The sequence below is a fragment of the Triticum urartu genome, chromosome 7, assembly GCF_003073215.2.
Source record: "Triticum urartu cultivar G1812 chromosome 7, Tu2.1, whole genome shotgun sequence".
Taxonomy (NCBI): Eukaryota; Viridiplantae; Streptophyta; class Magnoliopsida; order Poales; family Poaceae; genus Triticum; species Triticum urartu.
Window position 1 is genome coordinate 86,525,605 of NC_053028.1, and position 23,463 is coordinate 86,549,067.

General features: G+C 48.2%; 1 protein-coding gene and 1 pseudogene across 1 annotated transcript; both read left to right on the top strand.

Moving 5' to 3' along the window:
- Positions 1-311: 311 nt before the first annotated feature.
- LOC125518441 lies at positions 312-1,518 on the top strand. Its single transcript, XM_048683278.1, has 2 exons — positions 312-708; positions 804-1,518. Exons 1-2 carry the CDS (start codon positions 312-314, stop codon positions 1,496-1,498), a joined length of 1,092 nt encoding a protein of 363 aa, XP_048539235.1. The 3' UTR covers positions 1,499-1,518.
- A 63-nt stretch (positions 1,519-1,581) lies between these two features.
- On the top strand, positions 1,582-2,402 carry LOC125525199 (annotated as a pseudogene).
- Positions 2,403-23,463: the final 21,061 nt, after the last annotated feature.

A 23,463-nucleotide genomic window follows, 5' to 3' on the forward strand; every position in this document is an offset into this window, starting at 1 on the left:
TTTAGCATGTAATCTTCGCGGTAGATAATACTAATAGGAGAAGCAGACGGAATGGTGCATGCTGTACAATAGGGTAGGATCGAATCTTATAGCTTGGCCCCACAATACAATGCGTCAGGTGGAATATTGCTCATATACACCAGCATCAATCTATTCGGGAGTCTATTACACCAGAGATACCTTGCAGATCTGACAGCATAGTGGACCTAGTGATGTGACATGCATGGCTGATGTGCGGCCGAGATATAAGATGTGCGGGCAACGAGTTAGACAAAATCCACTTCCGCCACGACGCCGGCGTGCAGCCATCGATGGACGTATCCCTCTGCCATTTCTCGCTGGTCGAATTCAGGGTCAATGGCTGGTACGGCTTCGAAGAAAAGTACCACGCCCGCAAGCTCTTTTTACAGGAAAACGACCGCAAGCTCTTCACTGACCGCGAGCTCTTCTTCTTCCTGACTTCGCCCGAGCCATGGCCATGCCCTGTGCTTTGGAGCGGGCCACCGTCGAAGTACAAGTCCTACAGCATGGTCCGTGATGCATTGCCCACAAGCCAGCAAAAGAAAACGATGGCAAAGCTACTGGAAGCACACGGCACTGCGGTTGATCTCCGGACTTACCTCTCTGATACAAAACTCGCAGCGGCTTTCTCTCCCAACCTCGCCTCATCACCTCCCGGGCTTGTCCTTGATTCTACTGGCGCCAAAGGTAAACTTGCTTCTGACACTCCCGATACCTGGTTCCTGTTCGAGCATCGACTCTCGACTCTCGAGTGAGCAGATAATTTACTGATATTTTCCTAGGTATAGATTCCTCATCCGCCGCCGCCTATCGGGTGATCTCGTCTCTCCGTACCCAGGACGCGGTCGACGCCCTGTGCAGGAAGCACGGCCTGCCGACGGCCTACACCGCGCGCCCCGCTGGCGACGGGGCTGCCTTCACTCCGCCTCCTGAGCGGGCCGTGTCCCTGTACGCGCACGCGCTGGAGGCCGGGGTGCGCTTCCCACTGCACAGCTTCTTCTCCCAGGCGCTCACCCACTTTCGCCTCGCGCCGGGCCAGCTCACGCCTAGCGGGTGGCGCGTCCTTGTGGGATTCGTGGTGCTCTGCCACGACGCCGGCGTGCAGCCATCGAGGGACGTATTCTGCTACTTTTTCTCGCTGTGCCCATACACGTCCGGTCGGTACGGCTTCCGGGCAAAGCACGACGGCTGTGCGCTCTTCAAAGGGTGGTATTTTTCGGGATCCGAAGAGACGTGGAAGGACAGGTTCTTCTTCCTGACATCGCCGGAGCCATGGTCGTGTCCCGTGTTTTGGGGCGAGCGGCCGTCGAAGTACAAGCGCTCCTGGATAGCCCGTGATGAAGCTCCAGCGCTCACAACCCAGCAAAAGAAAACGGTGGCAAAGCTACTGGACGCACACGGCACAGCGGTTGATCTCCAGACTTGCAGCGGTTTTCTCTTCCAACGTCGCCTCACCACCGCCCGGCGCCAAAGGTAAACTCGCTTCTCACACTCGCGATACTGGTTCCTGTCTCGCTTCTCACACTCGCGATACTGGTTCCTGTGTCGACTATCGAGTGAGCAGATAAGTTACTGATGAGTTTTGAGCTAGGCATGGATTCGTCCGCGGCCAAGGTGAAAACTGAGCCGGACGGCGAACCGACGGTGTCCCTGAAAAAGAGGAAACACGAGGAGGCAACCATTTCAAAAGACGGTGTCCCTGAGCACAGCACGCCCCATGCTGCCCATGGCTGCTCGGCCTCCGCGTCCGGCTTGGGTGCCCCGCCTGGTTTCGACCCAAAGGCACGGCACCTGCCCGTGCCCGACACACACGACGGCGACAGCGCCGACTGGGAGGCCGCGAAGAAGGTGCTAGAGTGCATCACCACGCCGTCGCGGGAGCGTGGGTTCGCCGCTGCAAGTCCCTCCGACGTCGTCGCGTCGAGCTACTCCGCAATGCTCCAGGTATGCTGCGACCAAATCGTCCATCCATTAGCAGTGGCATGTGATTTGTCCGGTCTCATTGTGTTTTCCGTGCACCCCCCGCACGTGCAGGCCGCGAACTACGCGTCCTTCTCCTTCGGCTATGCGCTGGAGCTGGAGAAGAAGCTGGCGGCGCGGGACAAGGAGAATTCTGCTCTGCGGGTGCAGCTGGAGAGCGCCAAGACCGAGCTGACCGCGGCGAAGCGCGCAGCGGAGGCGGACGGGAAGGCCAACAAGACGACGGCGGTGTAGAAGTGCGCCGCTCTCAGGATAAGGCCGCGCCTCGACGCCGCGCGGCCCGACTCGTCGCCCCCCTTGATTTAGCATGTCTTTAGAAGTTCGACTCTCTGAACTAGTACTGCGCTATTTTGGTTATGTAATGGGAAGGACAAGGTAACCCAAGTTAAATCGAAGGACATGGTAACACCAGTTAAATCCAGCGAAGAATTTGCAGCCACTGTAGGCATCTCCGACGTCGGCTCGTAAAACATAAATTAGTGATGAATATTTGGAAACAGGGCTGAGCTAGGACTTCCTATAAAATGGAGCTTGATCGCTAGCTTCGGTCTCCCTTACCACAATTAAGTTACCAACATGAAATGACATTTTAAACTGAAATTAAATTACCAACACGAGATGACATTTTAAGCCTCACTTCCTGTGTTTATTGGAAAAGAACGGAAGATGGTTGTATTCCTCCTAATAAATAATATTTTTTTAGATACAAGCGCTCATATATACACGCATACACTCGCCCCTATGAACACACACACGCACAATAAATCCAGAAATAAATGCGAGCATCAGGATTTGAACCCTAGTGGGCTGGGGATACTACAGTCCTCTAACCATCTAACCACAAATTGGTTCGCTCCTAGTAAATAATACAACAAGTCAAAATATATTAAAAAAATCGGAGCATTGGTTTTTTTCTAAATTATTTTTTATTCACAAAAGTTTACACTGTATGTAGAACATCCAACAATACTTGTTTACAAAACAAATAAATAAATTTTCAATTTTTTATTTTTATTTTTTACTGTTCACAAGGGTGCATGTGAGTTTGAGATCACAAACTCCATGTTTAAGTTTTGTTTAATATGATGATGAGAATGAATAACAGAAACACAACTGGCTCTTTATAGCTCGATGAAACCTCTACTGTAATGAAAGTTTCTCCTGCTACTCCTTATCTTACTTGAAGTTTTGTTGCACATTTATCGTATAAACGGTCTGCGTGGTAACCAATAAGTGGTGTTATGTGTTGTACGTGCATAATTTAAAAACGAGCTGTCCTAGTCAAAACAAACTCCATTCTTTTAGCCAATAATCTTCTTCTTCTCCAAGAAAGAAAGTTAGGATTCATGCCTCTCGCCGGCGCCGGCACAAGTCCGTCTCGTCTCCGGTGGCCCTAGGACCATTGAGGCGCGGTGGATCCTGGCAAGGACCGGTGGGAGGGATCTGTTTTTGATCTTTTAATTTTCAATCTTGTTAGGGTTTGTGTCCTGTTCAGAAAGGTGAGACGGCGGCGGCTTCCTGAAGATGAAGTAAAGGTCTCCCCGCTTAGCCTCCGTTTTGGCGGTGCATCTAGCATTGTTGGAGGGCGTGTGGAGGTGTGTCTTCGGCAAATCTATCTTTGGTGGATTTACTCGAATCTCGTCGTTCTTCTCGTCGTCGTCGTCGTCGTCGTTCTTCATCGACGACGGTTACTGTTCTGGTGTGCTGGTCCTATGGGGCCTTAGCACGACAACATCCCGACTGTCTACTACAACAAGTTGTGTCCGACTCCGGCAATGACGACGTCACGCCTTCGGCTCGCTTCAGTGCTTCTAGTCGTCGCTAGATGGTCTATGAATCTGGATAAATTTTTTATTTCTGATGTTCGTTGTACTGCATGATTAAAGATGAATAGATTGAAAGTTTTTCTGAAAAAAAACTCCATTCTTTGGGTATGGGATGACAAAGAAGTATGAGACCAGAAGGTTACACCCTTTAACCTTTTCCAAGCGTTCCAAATAAAATATGTGTTTATTCATCATCGCATCTCACAATTATATATTTACTGTTGCTACCCGTGCGTCATGCGGAGGAACAAGAGGAGGAAAAAGTAGTAATTCCAAAAAGGGTTCCCTCTAATTTTCTTTTTTTATACAAGGTAAGAAGATAAGAATTACCAGACCAACTGTTTTAAAAAAATCGACGCCTTACATCTAGGTCAGCAGCAAATCTTTTGCCTCTGTAGCTTCGCTAGTCCCTGGCGCGGCAGTATCGCCTCGGATGCGGGCATGCGGCCTTGCACACACTGACACACATGACACAGACCACAGTCTAGTCTAGATTCTAGAGGTCTGCACAGGGCAGATTTCAGGGCCCGGGGCGGAACTCAAATTCGGGGCCTTTTAATATAGACATCATGATAATAAAATTGCGGGTATGACAAACGGCAGTTTCCTGAAAATGGCAACAACGTCTTTCAATTTTCCTAACAAAGAACGCGAGGTGTGGACGGGAGTGACGTGGCCGACCACAGCACCTGGGCGAGGCCCATGTCGTCGCAGGTAACAGGGACTCGAGGGGAGGCACCAAGCCGAAAAAGAGGGCTAGTAGAGTGATGGTCGGAACGGCGGCACATCGACAACGAAGGAAGTGGCTAGAGCAAGCCGGCGCGGCAGCGTAACACAAGGCACGGGTGATGGTGGACAGCAGTATGTCCAGGGACGGAGTTAGAAAATTGGCATGGAGGGGGCTAGACTATAAGCATGATGTTCACATTGGACCTAACCAATTGGCTTTATTATTTTTGATGAATTAGCTCTTTTCCTATTCATGTCTTCCAAGTACAAATGTCTTCCAAGTACAAATGGATAATTGGAAATATCCTAATTAATTATTGATGTTTGTAACTTCTAAAATTCATCCTACTTCTGTAGTTTTATAGTCACAAATTAATCTAATGTCAAAAAATATAGCTAAGGCACAATCAAAATTAGATATAGAGTAAACTAACCTTTGTTCCTTAGACCATCACTGTCATGCTTATTCGTGCGGGTGAGACCAGCCGGCCGGCCATGCGTGGTGCCCCCGTGCAGTTCTTGATCGCTGCCCTCCTCACCCTCTATGGATCCACTGATATCAGCTTGATTAGGCGCTCGACGTTGAAGCGATGTCCATTGGCAGGCAGTCGGCGAACGTGCGTTTGTGCGTGTGCTACAAGGACTTGGAGTCCAGATCGCCGGAGAACGGAGCTGCGGACTTCATAGGCGACTCGGCGTCGGCGCATCGCGACTCCACCTGCGACTCGCGATCGCGGCCAGTCGGCTAGGGTTAACCTGAATCGGGATCGGAAAGAAGAACAGGAAGACGTCGTGTAATCAGCCGCTACATGTCCTCCAGGCCCATGGGCTACCTGACCTGCCTACGTAACAGGAATTTGGGGGGCCCGGGGTGGCCGCCCTCTCTGCCCCCCCCCTCAGGGCCGGCCCTGGGTCTGCACGAATCCTACGTGTGTACGCGCACACACCACATCGGCGCATGCCTAGGAGCACGGCAGGGCTACGGGCTACGGTTCTCGATCAATCAGGTTAACAAAAAAAGCAAATAATGCGGTAATGGCCCTGTTTGGATCATGCGGTTAGAGTTAGTTTGGGTTAGTTGGGGGCTCAAATAACCCAAAAGTATCCAAACAGGAAGGGTTAGAGTGGGTTAGTTTCATCTAATCCAACTATCCCGGTGGAGAGGTGCTTATTTGGGTTAGAGTGGGTTAGAAAATAATTCTAACTCTAACTGTGTTAGAGTATCCAAACAGGGCCAATGCCCACGCATGCCACTGCAGCGTGGGTTGACGGACGTGACAAGACAGAGGAGAGGTGCCTTCGAGACGACTGCACACACCCCTACCCATCCGACCCGAGATTTGCCCTCTCCCCCCTCTCAAATCCTCTTCCAAATCTTGCAAATTTGAAAATTTTGTCCGTGGATTTCGAATTCAAACTCTCCCTCAAGGTAATCTTCTTCGATCCCCTTGTTTTGATCCAAGTAATGTTAACAAATTGCTTATTTGTTGCTAGTTTGGGGAAACCCTAGTTTTGTATGGATCTAGAGATTTGCATGGAGATGTGAGATGTTTGTTTGCCAATTTCCTATGATTAGGCTTGTTAGTATGTTAGGGTTATTCTTATGGGTGTTCTTATGTTGGTGCTAGGGTTAGGGTTGTTGTTTGTACTTCGTGTTAATCCTTGGATTATAACTCATGGAAGCAATGTTATGTTGTGTTGTTTGAATGCTTATAGGGATGGGAAGAACGTGTGTGTTTGTTCATCATGGGGACAAAGACGCCTTCTTGAAAGGCAATATCGAACCGGACCTGGATGAGTTTGAAGTGGTGTTTGATAGTAGTCCTAGCTACGCGGAGCTCTTGCAACAAGTGAGAAAAGAGTTGAATTGGATGGACCCTAGTGATATCGTTGAGTTGGAGTGAGGCATAATGTTGGTTTTGGAATGCACATCCGTTGGAAGACAATGCATGTCAACTCGGAGAAACGTTGGATTGCATACAAGGAGACGGTGGCCGAATCACTAGACAAGGCTCTTGAGTTATTTGCAACGAAGAAGGTTGATTCAAGTTTGCATTTGGACTTGAACCGGAACCCCTCCCCTTTGATTGCTAGTAGCCCCCACCCTTGAAGCGGGATGAAATTGTTGAACCTCTTTTGACCCAAGAAGTGAGGCCAACATTGAGCACGATTCCAAACAACCAAAATGAAGCTTTGCAAGAGGAGAATGATGAGTATGCGGACGATGACAATGAAGTTGATCTCCATGACAATAATGTGGGTGATCTCGACAAATATCATTTGCAAGAGACAATGGACCATTCCACCCCTTATTCCCGTGGCTATGCATCATATTCGGATGATGAAGGTCCCGATGAACAAGTTGATGAGGAGGGGTGAAGGAGGCCGAAGCTTTTGAGAAGGTATTCGGTCGTGATCATCGGACTACATTGTTCAAGGATGTTAGTCTCGCGGATGAAGCCGTGGTAGATGGTGGCCAAGGTATATCTCTTGGGGTTAGGCCAAGATCTCACCGTGATTTGGATGACGGGAAGAACGGGATTGCTAAAGGGTCTAAGTTCGATACCTTCTTGGAATTGAAGATGTGGCTCAACAACTACTCGGTTACGCATTATCGTCCACACAAGGTGGTGAACTCGGACGTCAATGTGCGCTACACGGTTGCATGTGCATGTGAAGATGAAATATGTCCGTGGATTGTGCGTGCAAGACCATGGAAAGGAGGTCCCACTTGGCACGTAGTGAGTTGTGTGCCAACTCACATGTGCCGAGGCAAAAGGGTGGATGGCAAGATTGTGTCCCAAGACCACAGACAACTCACGTCCGAGTTCATCGCTTACAGGCTCTCCAACTCAATATCCACGCTTCCAAAAATAAGTGTCCAACATGTCATTGACCTTGTGAAAGCCATCTTTCATTACAAGGTGAAGTACGGCAAGGCATGGAAGACGAAGCAAGCCGCATTTAAGATGTTGTATGGTACTTGGGAGGAAGCATACAACCGAATCCCTAGGTTGTTGTTATCCATGGCCGCCACAAACCCGGGCATGGTTCATATGGTCGAGCCTCATGGGAAAAAACAACGGTTCATGAAGAAAGGGAAGTCCGAGTATTTGGCCATGGTTTTTGGGCGTTCGAGCAATGCGTGAGGGCTTTCGAACACTGTAGACCGGTCATCGCCATTGATGGCATGTTCTTGACTGAAAAATACAAGGGCACCTTGTTGGTTGCGATAGCAAGTGATGCCAATAACCGGGTGTTGACATTGGCATCTGCTTTGGTTGAGGTGGAGAACAATGACAACTGAGAGTGGTTTTTGCGTCTTTTGAGGATGAAGGTGGTACCCGCTCAGAGGGAAATTTGTGTCATATCAGATCGGCATCAAGGAATTCTTAACGCGGTGGAGATTGACATTCCCGGGCATGCTCCGTCGCACCACCGATGGTGCATGAGGCACTTTTGTTCCAACTTCTATAGGGCATGTGGCCTTAAGGAGTTGGTCGATGATCTTCAAGATTGTTGTCTCGCTTTCTCTGACAAGCGGTTCGCCACTTTGTACAACAAATTGCTCGCACACAAAAAACTTGATCCCGGTGGTCAAGACTTTCTCAATAGGCACATTCAATACCGGAACAAGTGGGCACGTGCTTTTAATGAAGATGGCCAGAGATACGGTCAAATGACAAGCAATATGGCTGAATGCTTCAATAGGGTGCTCAAAGGTGCACGTGGATTACCCGTGAAGGCTATAGCTCAATACACATTTTACAAGATGAATGCCTACTTTCTAAAGTACTCTATGGAAATGGATGCACATATAGTGGGTGAGAACAATCACAAGTACAAGTACAAGTTCCCACCCAAGGTTAATGAATGGTTGGAATTTCAATCATGGAAGGCGGACTCACAAGAAGCTATACTATATGAAAACGAAGAGTGGAAGTACTAAGTGAAAGAGCCAGGAGGAACCACAAACGATGGCCACCAACATGGAGGTTGGGCTTTCAAGGTGTCGCTAACATGTTGTGATTGCTCTTGCGGGAGGCCATTGTTGCTTCATCTCTCATGCTCACACTTGTATACCGCCGACCGCATTAGGAATGTGGACGTCAATCACCCACTCACCGTGAGGGAGTCGGAGTTCTCAATCATGACGGTCAAGAAAACATGGGCTCCCCGCTTTCACCCATACTTTGACCGATCACAATGGCCGGAGTACCATGGAATTCAACTATGGCCGGATCCGGAGTTGAAGGTTGTTAAATGGGGTAGACGTAAGACAAAGCGTCTTAGAGGAGACATGGATGGATGGGGCCATGGTGGCCGCCGCGAAGCAGACAACGACCAATTCCAAGAGCCTCGTGAGAGCTCCCGTTGTGGGGAATGCAAAGGTCATGGCAACAACAAAAGAAAATGTATGAAACCAAGGAAAAGGTCTAAGAAAAATGATGCAAGCACAAGCCAGCAAGGAGCTACACAAGGGAGCCAACCAAGTGGTAGCCAACAAGTGCCAAGGCAACCAAGTGGTAGCCAACAAGTGCCAAGCCAACCAAGTGGTAGCCAAAGAGGATCTAGGCAACAAAGAGGGCGGCAACTAGGACTTACAAGAGGCCGTGGTGGTGGTAGAGCTCGTGGTGGTGGTGTTGGCCGTGGTGATGGTCTTGGCCTTGGTGGTGGACTTGACCGTGGTGGTGGTCAAGGGCAAGGTCGTTATAGATGAATGTTTGGATACCTCGATGGACCATTTCCGTATGTTGCTCACTAACTATAATGTTCCATATGTTCTTGTTTTTCATATGTTCTAGTTGTCCTTATTCACTAATATGTTGCAATGTACATGTTCTTCTATTTTTTCTTATTGTCATTACTAACTATTATGTTTCACTCATTGTAGGTATGGCGGCTTCTCAACCCAACAAACCAACAATGAAAGAGGATGGCGAAGATGAGATGGCGGGATGGTGGGAAAATGCTGCGAAGAAGCTGAGAGAGGAGGATGCAGCCGCACTAAAGAAGATGGAAGAGGAGCTCGAAGAGAAGAGGAAGGAGAGAGAGATAATGGACCGTGAGTGTCGCGCTAGGGAGCATGCATTGAAGAGTAAATGTGAGGAGGCACAGAAGAAGCGTCTCAAGGATTTTCAAGAAAGAACCTTGAAACTTTGGGCATTTGAAGATGAAAAAAAGAGGAAGAACAAGATATTCATGGAGAGGGTGGTTAAGGAGGCTCACCGCATAAGGAAAAGGGAGGAGGAAGAGGAAGAAGAAGAAGAAGGGGAAGGGGCCTTGCTCTACGCAATAGAGCTATGTCATCTTCAACTTGCTTGTGGATGATAACTGTTTTATCCTCTAAACTATGCTCTTCGATTTGGTTGTGAACTAATATGTGTCATGAACTACTATGTATTTTGGACTCCTCGATTTGGTTGCGAACTACTATGTGTCGTGAAGTACTATGTATTTCCTTCTCGATTGCTCTCGGGATAGCTCTTCCCAGGCATGCAACGCCTCAGAGCTAGGCGTTGCACTGCTTCATGTGGCACCTCCAGGCTAGGCGCCACACCAGCCTATAACTTGCAAACTTTCTGTTGCTCTCTGGTTAGCACTTCCCAGGCGTGCAACGCCTCAGAGATAGGCGTCACACGAAGCATTGCAACGCCTAGCTCTGAGGCGTTGCATGCATGGCTATCCAGAGAGCAACAGAAAGTTTGCAAGTTACAGGAAGGTGCGGCGCCTAGTCTGGAGGCGCCACACGAAGCAGTGCAACACCCACGAGCTAGGCGCTGCACTGCTTCGTGTGGTGCCTCCAGGCTAGGCGCCACACCAGCCTGTAACTTGCAAACTTTCTATTGCTCTTTGGTTGGCTCTTCCCAGATGTGCAACGCCTCAGAGCTAGGCGTCACACGAAGCAGTGCAACACCTATCTCTGAGGCATTGCATGCTCGGGAAGAGCCAACCAGAGAGAAACAGAAAGTTTGCAAGTTACAGGCTAGTGCGGCGCCTAGCCTAGAGGCGCCACACGAAGCAGTGCAACGCCTAGATCAGTGCAACACCTAGCTGTGAGGCGTTGCACGCCTGGGAAGAGCTATCCAGAGAGTAAAGAAAGTTTGCAAGTTACAGGCAGGAGCTAGGCGCTGCACTGCTTCCTGTGGCGCCTCCAGGCAAGGTGCCACACTAGCATGTAACTTGCAAACTTTCTGTTGCTCTCTGGTTGGCTCTTCCCAGGCGTGCAACGCCTTAGAGCTAGGCGTCACACGAAGCAGTGCAATACCTAGCTCTGAGGCGTTGCATGCCTGGGAAGAGCTATCCAGAGAGCAACAAAAAGTTTGCATCCTATTTGTGGCCAAAAAATTCGCTAAGTGTTTGTGTGGCGCCTAGCACGGAGGCGCCACACGAAGCAGTGCAACGCCCGCGTGCTAGGCGCCGCACTGCTTGGTGTGGCGCCTCCAGGCTACGCGCCACACCAACACTTAGTGTTTTTTTGTCCCTCATAATGGGTCATTTCTGGCATATTTTCAAGTAAATATACTTGCATCACAGAATAAACAGTAATGATCTTCATTATGACATTTTCAACACCTCTTGAACTTCAACAAAGACAAGAATTCTTAGAGTGACCATCACTTCAAGTTCAACATTACTAAGACATACATCAAGTTCAACATTACTAAGAGCTACCACCACTCCAAGTTCAACGACATAACAAGTTTGACATAAGCAAAACGCCCACTAGAAGAGTTACATAACAAATAGAAGACGACGACTAGTTCCTTGTGCGCTTTTTGGCTCCTCCCCCCTCCTGCTGGCTATCTTCTTCGCCTTCCTAGGAAGAGCAACACACTCCGGCTCCGGCTCCGGCTCCGGTTCCTCCCAGTCATCCACATAGTCATCCAAAGCCGCCATCCGCGAGGTGCCGACCGTCCTTTTGCCTCTTTGGGTGAAGTCTTCAGGTGTGTACTTATTGATTCCCTTCCTAGGCTTTAACTCATATGCTGACCGAACTTGATAGGTCCCCAAGGTCATATCTGAAGGAAATATGCCCTAGAGGCAATAATAAAGTTGTTATTTATATTTCCTTATATCATGATAAATGTTTATTATTCATTCTAGAATTGTATTAAACCGGAAACTTAGTACATGTGTGAATACATAGACAAACAGAGTGTCACTAGTTTGCATCTACTTGACTAGCTCGTTGAATCAATGATGGTTATGTTTCCTAACCATAGACATGAGTTGTCAATTGATTAACGAGATCACATCATTAGAGAATGATGTGATTGAATTGACCCATCTGTTAGCTTAGCACGATGATCATGTAGTTTGTTGCTATTGCTTTCTTCATGACTTATACATGTTCCTATAACTATGAGATTATGCAACTCCCGAGTACCGGAGGAACACTTTGTGTGCTACCAAACGTCACAATGTAACTGGGTGATTATAAAGGTGCTCTACAGGTGTCTCCGATGGTGCTTGTTGAGTTGGCATAGATCGAGATTAGGATTTGTCACTCCGATTGTCGGAGAGGTAACTCTGGGCCCTCTCGGTAATGCACATCACTATAAGCCTTGCAAGCATTGTGACCAATGTGTTAGTTGCGGGATGATGCATTACGGCATGAGTAAAGAGACTTGCCGGTAACGAGATTGAACTAGGTATGAGGATACCGATGATCGAATCTCGGGCAAGTAACATACCGATGAGAAAGGGAACAACGTATGTTGTTATGCGGTTTGACCGATAAAGATTTTCATAGAATATGTAGGAGCCAATATGAGCATCCAGGTTCCGCTATTGGTTATTGACCGGAGACGAGTCTCGGTCATGTCTACATAGTTCTCGAACCCATAGGGTTCGCACGCTTGACGTTCGGTGACGATCGGTATTATGAGTTTATGTGTTTTGATGTACCGAAGATAGTTCAGAGTCCCAGATATGATCATGGACATGATGAGGAGTCTCAAAATGGTCGAGACATAAAGATCGATATATTGGATGGCTATGTTTGGACTTCGGAAGGGTTCTACGCAAGTTCGGACAAAAAATGGAGTACCTAGGGGTTACCGGAACCCCCCGGGGAGTGTAATGGGACTATGGGGCCTTAGTGGAGAAGAGGAGGGGCGGCCAGGGCAGGTCGCGCGCCCCCTCTCCCTCTAGTCCGAATTGGACAAGGAGGGAGGGCGGCGCCCCCTTTCCTTCCCCCTCTCTCCTCCTTCCCTCTCTCCTACTCCTATTCTTGGAAGGGTTGGAGTCCTAATCCCGGTGGGAGTAGGACTCCCCTTGGGGCGCGCCTAGGAGGGCCGGCCTCTCCCCCTCCTCCACTCCTTTATATACGGGGAGGGGGGCACCCCATAGACACACAAGTTTATCAGTTGATATTTTAGCCGTGTGCGGTGCCCCCCTTCACCATAATCCACCTCAGTCATATCGTAGCGGTGCTTAGGCGAAGCCCTATGTCGGTAGCATCATCATCACCGTCATCACGCCGTCGTGCTAACGAAACCCTCCCTCGAAGCTCTGCTGGATCGGAGTTCATGGGACGTCACCGAGTTGAACGTGTGCTGAACTCGGAGGTGCCGTACGTTCGGTACTTGGATCGGTCGGATCATGAAGACGTATGACTACATCAACCGCGTTCTCATAACGCTTCCGCTTACGGTCTACGAGGGTACATGGACGACACTCTCCCCTCTCGTTGCTATGCATCACCATGATCTTGCGTGTGTGTAGGAATTTTTTTGAAATTACTGCGTTCCCCAACGGTGGCATCCGAGCCAGGTTTATGCGTAGATGTCATATGCACGAGTAGAACACAAATGAGTTGTGGGCGTGGGTATATACATATTGCTTGCCGTCACTATTTGATTCTTGATTCAGCGACATTGTTGGATGAAGCGTCCCAGACCGACATTATGCGTACGCTTACGCGAGACTGGTTCTATCGACGTGCTTCGCACACAGGTGGCTAGTGGGTGTCTGTTTCTCCAGCTTTAGTTGAATCGGATTCAATGAACAGGGTTCTTTCTGACGATCAGAAAGCAATCACTATACTGCGTTGTGGTTTTGATGCGTAGGTAAGAACGGTTCTTGCTTAGCCCGTAGCAGCCACGTAAAACTTGCAACAACAAAGTAGAGGACGTCTAACTTGTTTTTGCAGGGCATGTTGTGATGTGATATGGTCAAGACATGATGGTAAATTTTATTGTATGAGATGATCATGTTTTGTAACACAGTTATCGGCAACTGGCAGGAGCCATATGGTTGTCGCTTTATTGTATGAAATGCAATCGCCATGTAATTGCTTTACTTTATCACTAAGCGGTAGCGATATTCGTGGAGGCAATAGTTGGCGTGACGACAATGATGCTTCGATGGAGATCAAGGTGTCAAGTCGGTGATGATGGTAATCATGACGGTGCTTTGGAGATGGAGATCACGGGCACAAGATGATGATGGCCATATCATATCACTTATATTGATTGCATGTGATATTTATCTTTTATGCATCTTATTTTCTTAGATCGACGGTAGCATTATAAGATGATCTCTCACTAAATTTCAAGGTATAAGTGTTCTCCCTGAGTATGCACCGTTGCGAAAGTTTGTCATGCCGAGACACCACGTGATGATCGGGTGTGATAAGCTCTACGTTCACATACAACGGGTGCAAGCCAGTTTTGCACACGCAGAATACTCGGGTTAAACTTGACGAACCTAGCACATGCAGATATGGCCTCGGAACACTGAGACCGAAAGGTCGAGCGTGAATCATATAGTAGATATGGTCAACATAGTGATGTTCACCATTGAAAACTACTCCATCTCATGTGATGATCAGACATGGTTTAGTTGATATGGATCACGTGATCACTTAGATGATTAGAGGGATGTCTATCTAAGTGGGAGTTCTTAAGTAATATGATCAATTGAACTTTAATTTATCACGAACTTAGTACCTGATAGTATTTTGCATGTCTATGTTGTTGTAGATAGATGACCCGTGCTGTTGTTCCGTTGAATTTTAATGCGTTCCTTGAGAAAGCAAAGTTGAAAGATGATGGTAGCAATTACACGGACTGGGTCCGTAACTTCAGGATTATCCTCATTGCTGCATAGAAGAATTACGTCCTGGAAGCACCGCTAGGTGCCAAACCCGCTGTAGGAGCATCGCCAGATGTTATGAATGTCTGGCAGAGCAAAGCTGATGACTACTCGATAGTTCAGTGTGCCATGCTTTACGGCTTAGAACCGGGACTTCAACGACGTTTTGAACATCATGGAGCATTGATACGTCCATTTTGCATCATGCTTTTATATCATTATTTATTGCATTATGGGCTGTTATTACACATTATGTCACAATACTCATGCCGTTTCTCTCTTATTCTACAAGGTTTACATGAAGAGGGGGAATGCCGGCAGCTGGAATTCTGGGCTGGAAAAGGAGCAAATATTAGAGACCTATTCTGCACATCTCCAAAAGTCCTGAAACTCCATGGGAGTTATTTTCAGAATATATAAAAAAATACTGAGTGAAGAAAGTACCAGAAGGGGGCCACCCACCATCCACGAGGGTGGGGGCGCGCCCTACCCCCTGGGCGCGCCCCCTACCTCGTGGGCCCCCTGGTGGCCCTCTGATGCCCATCTTTGGCTATATGGAGTCTTTCATCGAGGAAAAAAATCATAAGGAAGCTCACAGGACGAAACTCCGCCGCCACGAGGCGGAACCAATCTAGGGCTCCGGCGGAGCTGTTCTGCCGGGGGAACTTCTCTTCGGGAGGGGGAAATCATCACCATCGTCATCACCAACGATCCTCTCATCGGAAGGGGGTCAATCTCCATCAACATATTCACCAACACCATCTCATCTCAAACCCTAGTTCATCTCTTGTATCCAATCTTTGTATCCAAACCTCAGATTGGTACCTGTGGGTTGCTAGTAGTGTTGATTACTCCTTGTAGTTGATGCTAGTTGGTTTACTTGGTGGAAGATCATATGTTCAGATCCATTATGCATATTAATACCCCTCTGATTATGAACATAAATATGCTTTGTGAGTAGTTACGTTTGTTCCTGAGGACATGGGAGAAGTCTTGCTATAAGTAGTCATGTGAATTTGGTATTCGTTCGATATTTTGATGAGATGTATGTTGTCATCCCTCTAGTGGTGTCATGTGAACGTCGACTACATGACACTTCACCATTGTTTGGGCCTAGAGGGAGGCATTGGGAAGTAATAAGTAGATGATGGGTTGCTAGAGTGACAGAAGCTTAAACCCTACTTTATGCGTTGCTTCATAAGGGGCTGATTTGGATCCATATATTTCATGCTATGGTTAGTGAGGGAGTCCTGTATTAGGGGGTATCCGGATAGCCGAATTATATCCTTTGGCCGGACTATTGGACTATGAAGATACAAGATTGAAGACTTCGTCCCGTGTCCGGATGGGACTCTACTTGGCGTGGAAGGCAAGCTAGGCAATACGGATATGTATATCTCCTCCTTTGTAACCGACCTTGTGTAACCCTAGCCTCCTCCGGTGTCTATATAAACTGGAGGGTTTTAGTCCGTAGGACAACATACAATCATACCATAGGCTAGCTTCTAGGGTTTAGCCTCTCTGATCTCGTGGTAGATCAACTCTTGTACTACTCATATTATTAAGAATAAATCAAGCAGGACATAGGGTTTTACCTCCATCAAGAGGGCCCGAACCTGGGTAAAACATCGTGTCCCCTGCCTCCTGTTACCATCCGCCTTAGACGCACAGTTCGGGACCCCCTACCCAAGATCCGCCGGTTTTGACACCGACATTGGTGCTTTCATTGAGAGTTCCTCTGTGTCGTCACCGTTAGGCTTGATGGATCCTTCGATCATCGATAGCGATGCGGTCCAGGGTGAGACTTTTCTCCCCGGACAGATCTTTGTATTTGGCGGCTTCGCACCGCGGGCCAACTCGCTTGGCCATCTGGAGTAGATCGAGAGTTACGCCCCTGGCCACCAGGTCAGGTTTGGAAGGTTAAACTACACGGCCAACATCCGCGGAGACTTGATCTTCGATGGATTCGAGCCCCTGCCGAGTGCGCCGCACGGTCACGATGAGCATGATTTAGCTCTACCATCGGACGGTGTTCAGGAGACCGCACCGACCCTCAATTCGGAGCCAATTGTGCCATCTATGGACGGGTGGATAGACCCCGCCACGGAGGCCGCACTCTCATCGGCAATCGAGCCAAGTATCGACCTTACCCTTCACGAGAGTCGTGACGCCGAATTGCTGGATTCTTCCCCGGCCACGGGCTTCGAACCGCCTGCGCCCATGCCTATCGAATCTGACTGGGCGCCGATCATGGAGTTCACCTCCGCGGATATCTTTCAGCACTCGCCCTTCGGCGACATACTGAACTCATTAAGGTCTCTCTCCCTGTCAGGAGAGTCTTGTCCGAACTATGTTCGGCAGGATTGGGATGTGGATGACGAAGAAATTTGCCGCCCACCCACCACCCACTTAGTAGCCACTGTCGACAATTTGACCGACATGCTCGACTTCGACTCCGAAGATATCGACGGTATGGACGACGATGCGGGAGACGAAGAGGAACCACTGCCCACAGGGCACTGGACAGCCACCTCATCATATGCTATATACATGGTGGACACACCCAAAGAAGGCAATGGCAACGAGACAGCGGAGGATGACCCCTCCAGGAAACAACCCAAGCGCCGACGTCAGCGGCGCCGCTCTAAGTCTCGCCAAAGCAAAAGCGGTGACACCGGCACAGGAGATAATAGCACTCCGGACAGTGTCGAAGACGACAACAATCCCCTCCAGCAAGAATTAGAGCAGGAGGATGGAGAAGCCAACCCTCCCGAGAGAGCGGCAGATGGAGAGGCGAAGGATGATAATTACATGCCTCCCTCCGAAGACGAAGCAAGCCTCGACGATGACGAATTTGTCGTGCCTGAGGATCCCGTCGAGCAAGAGCGCTTCAAGCGCCGGCTTATAGCCACGGCAAATAGCCTTAAGAAAAAGCACCAGCAGCTTCAAGATGATCAAGATTTGCTAGCTGACAGATGGACTGATGTCCTTGCGGCTGAGGAATATGAACTCGAACGCCCCTCCAAGAGTTAACCAAAGCGCAGGTAGCTACCCCGACTGGAGGAGGAAGCATTAAAACCTACATCTCCAGTGTATGATGCGGCTGATCGACCACCTCGTGGCCGCGACAGAGAGGCATTTCAGCCAAAAGCTCAGCCCGCACCCCGACGCCACTCAAATAAAAATGTCAAGGCATGGGGAAACACACTAGACCTGCGAGACGTATTGGAGGACAAAGCAAAACACGCGAGATCGATCTACGGATCACGAGGGCGCGCCACCACACGGGACGATAACCGTCAGGCCGGATACAGTAAAAGTAAATCCGGCCGGGCCAAACACAGCGGACAAGACTCATTTGAGCTGTGTCGCGACATAGCCCAGTACAGAGGCGCCGCACACCCCCTATGCTTCACAGACGAAGTAATGGATCATCAAATCCCAGAGGGTTTCAAACCCGTAAATATAGAATCATACGACGGCACAACAGATCCTGCGGTATGGATCGAGGATTTCCTCCTGCACATCCACATGCCCCGCGGTGACGATCTACACGCCATCAAGTACCTCCCACTTAAACTCAAAGGACCAACTTGGCATTGGCTCAACAGCCTGCCAGCAGAATCCATTGGCTGATGGGAAGATCTGGAAGCCGCATTCCTCGACAACTTCCAGGGCACTTATGTGCGACCACCAGATACCGATGACTTGAGCCACATAATTCAGCAGCCAGAGGAATCGGCCAGGCAATTCTGGACACGGTTCCTGACAAAGAAAAATCAAATCGTTGACTGTCTGGATGCAGAGGCCCTAGCAGCTTTCAAGCACAACATCCGCGACGAGTGGCTCGCCCGGCACCTTGGCCAAGAAAAGCCGAAATCCATGGCAGCCCTCACAACACTCATGACCCGCTTTTTCCCGGGAGAAGACAACTGGCTGGCTCGCAGCAATAACATATCAAAGAACTGCGGTACTTCAGATACCAAGGATAGCAATGGCAGGTCACGTAGCGACAAACATAAGCGCCGCGTCAATAGTGACAATACCGAGGATACTGTAGGAAATATGCCCTAGAGGCAATAATAAATTGGTTATTATTATATTTCCTTGTTCATGATAATCATTTATTATCCATGCTAGAATTGTATTGATAGGAAACTCAGATACATGTGTGGATACATAGACAACACCATGTCCCTAGTAAGCCTCTAGTTGACTAGCTCGTTGATCAATAGATGGTTACAGTTTCCTGACCATGGACATTGGATGTCGTTGATAACGGGATCACATCATTAGGAGAATGATGTGATGGACAAGACCCAATCCTAAGCCTAGCACAAGATCATGTAGTTCGTATGCTAAAGCTTTTCTAATGTCAAGTATCATTTCCTTAGACCATGAGATTGTGCAACTCCCGGATACCGTAGGAGTGCTTTGGGTGTGCCAAACATCACAACGTAACTGGGTGGCTATAAAGGTACACTATAGGTATCTCTGAAAGTGTCTGTTGGGTTGGCATGAATCGAGACTGGGATTTGTCACTCCGTGTAAACGGAGAGGTATCTCTGGGCCCACTCGGTAGGACATCATCATAATGTGCACAATGTGATCAAGGAGTTGATCACGGGATGATGTGTTACGGAACGAGTAAAGAGACTTGCCGGTAACGAGATTGAACAAGGTATCGGGATACCGACGATCGAATCTCGGGCAAGTATCATACCGATAGACAAAGGGAATTGTATACGGGATTGATTAAGTCCTTGACATCGTGGTTCATCCGATGAGATCATCGTGGATCATGTGGGAGCCAGCATGGGTATCCAGATCCCACTGTTGGTTATTGACCGGAGAGTTGTCTCGGCCATGTCTGCATGACTCCCGAACCCGTAGGGTCTACACACTTAAGGTTCGATGACGCTAGGGTTATAGGGAAAGTATCTACGCGGTTACCGAATGTTGTTAGGAGTCCCGGATGAGATCCCGGACGTCACGAGGAGTTCCGGAATGGTCCGGAGGTAAATATTGATATATAGGAAGTATGGTTTTGGCCACCGGAAGTGTTCCGGGCATCACCGGTAGTGTACCGAGACCACCGGAGGGGTCCGGGGGTCCACCAGGTGGGGCCACCAGCCCCGGAGGCCTACATGGGCCAATAGTGGGAAGGGACCAGCCCCTAGGTGGGTTGGGGCACCTCCCACCAAGGCCCAAGGCGCCTCCAAGAGGGGAAGGGGGCAAACCCTAGGGCAGATGGGCCCTAAGGCCCACCCTAGGTGCGCCTCCCCCTTTCTCCCCCCTTGGCCGCCCCCTAGATGGGATCTAGGGCTGGCCGCCACCCCTAGGGAGGGAACCCTAGGTGGGGGCGCAGCCCCTCCCCTCCCCTCCCCCTATATATACTTGAGGTTTGGGGCTGCCCAACACATGTGATTTGCTCTCCCTGTTGGCGCAGCCCTACCCTCCCTCCTCGTCTCTCGTAGTGCTTGGCGAAGCCCTGCTGGAGTCCCGCGCTCCTCCACCACCACCACGCCGTCGTGCTGCTGCTGGATGGAGTCTTCCCCAACCTCTCCTTCTCCCCTTGCTGGATCAAGGCGTAGGAGACGTCACCGGGCTGTACGTGTGTTGAACACGGAGGTGCCGTCCGTTCGGCACTAGGATCATCGGTGATTTGGATCACGACGAGTACGACTCCATCAACCCCGTTCACTTGAACGCTTCCGCTTAGCGATCTACAAGGGTATAGATGGACTCTCCTTCCCCTCGTTGCTAGATTACTCCATAGATTGATCTTGGTGATGCGTAGAAAATTTTGAATTTCTGCTACGTTCCCCAACAGTGGCATCATGAGCTAGGTCTATGCGTAGTTACTATGCATGAGTAGAACACAAAGTATTTGTGGGCGTCGATATTGTCAATTATCTTGCCGTTACTAGTCTTATCTTGATTCGGCGGCATCGTGGGATGAAGCGGCCCGGACCAACCTTACACGTACGCTTACGTGAGATCGGTTCCACCGACTGACATGCACTAGTTGCATAAGGTGGCTGGCGGGTGTCTGTCTCTCCCACTTTAGTCGGACCGGATTCGATGAACAGGGTCCTTATGAAGGGTAAATAGAAATTGGCAATTCACGTTGTGGTTTTTGGCGTAGGTAAGAAACGTTCTTGCTAGCAACCTATAGCAGCCACGTAAAAACTTGCAACAACAATTAGAGGACGTCTAAGTTGTTTTTGCAGCATATGCCTTGTGATGTGATATGGCCAAAAGGATGTGATGAATGATATATGTGATGTATGAGATTGATCATGTTCTTGTAATAGGAATCACGACTTGCATGTCGATGAGTATGACAACCGGCAGGAGCCATAGGAGTTGTCTTAATTTATTTATGACCTGCGTGTCAACATAAACGTCATGTAATTACTTTACTGTATTGCTAAAGCGTTAGCCATAGTAGTAGAAGTAATAGATGATGAGACAACTTCAAGAAGACACGATGATGGAGATCATGATGATGGAGATCATGGTGTCATGCCGGTGACAACGATGATCATGGAGCCCCGAAGATGGAGATCAAGAGGAGCAAAATGATATTGGCCATATCATGTCACTATTTGATTGCATGTGATGTTTATCATGTTTTACATCTTATTTGCTTAGAACGACGGTAGCTTAAATAAGATGATCCCTCACTAAAATTTCAAGAAAGGTGTTCCCCCTAACTGTGCACCGTTGCGAAGGTTCGTTGTTTCGAAGCACCACATGATGATCGGGTGTGATAGATTCTAACGTTCGAATACAACGGGTGTTGACGAGCCTAGCATGTACAGACATGGCCTCGGGACACATGCGAAACACTTAGGTTGACTTGACGAGCCTAGCATGTACAGACATGGCCTCGGAACACGGAAGACCGAAAGGTCGAACATGAGTCGTATAGAAGATACGATCAACATGAAGATGTTCACCGATGATGACTAGTCCGTCTCGCGTGATGATCGGACACGACCTAGTTGACTCGGATCATGTAATCACTTAGATGCTACAGGGATGTCTATCTGAGTGGGAGTTCATAAGATGAACTTAATTATCCTGAACATAGTCAAAAGGTCTTCGCAAATTATGTCGTGGCTCGCGCTTCAGTTCTACTGTTTAGATATGTTCCTGGAGAAAATTTAGTTGAAAGTTGATAGTAGCAATTATGCGGACTAGGTCCGTAAACTGAGGATTGTCCTCATTGCTTCATAGAAGGCTTGTGTCCTTAATGCACCGCTCAGTGTGCTGAACCTCGAACGTCGTCTGTGGATGTTGCGAACATTTGACATACACATTTTGATAACTACGTGATAGTTCAGTTAAACGGTTTAGAGTTGAGGCACCGAAGACGTTTTGAAACGTCGCGAAACATATGAGATGTTTCGAGGGCTGAAATTGGGATTTCAGGCTTGTGCCCACGTCAAGAGGTATAAGACCTCCAACGATTTTCTTAGCCTGCAAACTAAGGGAGAAAAGCTCAATTGTTGAGCTTGTGCTCAGATTGTCTGAGTACAACAATCATTTGAATCGAGTGGGAGTTGATCTTCCAGATGAGATAGTGATGTTTCTCCGAAGTCATTACCACCAAGCTGCTAGAGCTTCATGATGAACTATGATATATCAGGGACATATATGATGATCCTTGAGATATTCGCGATGTTTGACACCACAAAAGTAGAAATCAAGAAGGAGCATCAATTGTTGATGGTTGGTGAAACCACTAGTTTCAAGAAGGGCAAGGGCAAGAAGGGATACTTCATGAAACGGCAATTCAGCTGCTGCTCTAGTGAAGAAACCCAAGGTTGAACCCAAACCCGAGACTAAGTGCTTCTATAATAAGGGGAACAGCCACTGGAGCAGAATTACCCTAGATACTTGGTAGATGAGAAGGCTGGCAAGGTCGATAGAAGTATATTGGATATACATTGTGTTAATGTGTACTTTACTAGTACTCCTAGTAGCACCATGGTATTAGATACCGGTTTGGCTGCTAAGTGTTAGTAAACTCGAAATAAAAGGCTGCGGAGTAAACGGAGACTAGCTAAAGGTGAGCTGGCGATATGTGTTGGAAGTTTTTCGCAAGCTTGATGTGATCAAGCATCGCACGCTCCCTCTACCATCGAGATTGGTGTTTGCGTTGAGCATAGACATGATTGGATTATGTCTATCGCAATACGATTATTCATTTAAGGAGAATAATGGTTACTCTGTTTATTTGAATAATACCTTCAATGGTCTTGCACCTAAAATGAATGTTTTTTTTGAATCTCGATCGTAGTGATACACATGTTCATGCCAAAAGATATAAGATAGTAATGATAGTACCACCCACTTGTGGCACTGCCACGTAAGTCATATAGGTATAAAACGCATGAAGAAGCTCCATGTTGATGGATCTTTGGGCTCACTCGTTTTTGAAAAATTTGAGACATGCGAACCATGTCTATTGGTGTATATGCATGAAGAAACTCCATGCAAATGGACCGTTTAGACTCACTTGATTTTGAATCACTTGAGACATGCAAATCATACCACATGGGCAAGATGACTGAAAGCCTCGTTTTCAGTAAAATGGAACTAGAAAGCAACTTGTTGGAAGTAATACATTTTGATGTGTGCAGTCCAATGAGTGCTGAGGCGTGTAGTGGATATCGTTATGTTCTTACTTCACAGATGATTTGAGTAGATGTTGAGTACATTTACTTGATGAATCACGAGTCTAAATTATTGAAAGGTTCAAGTAATTTCAGGGTGAAGTTGAAAGATCGTCGTG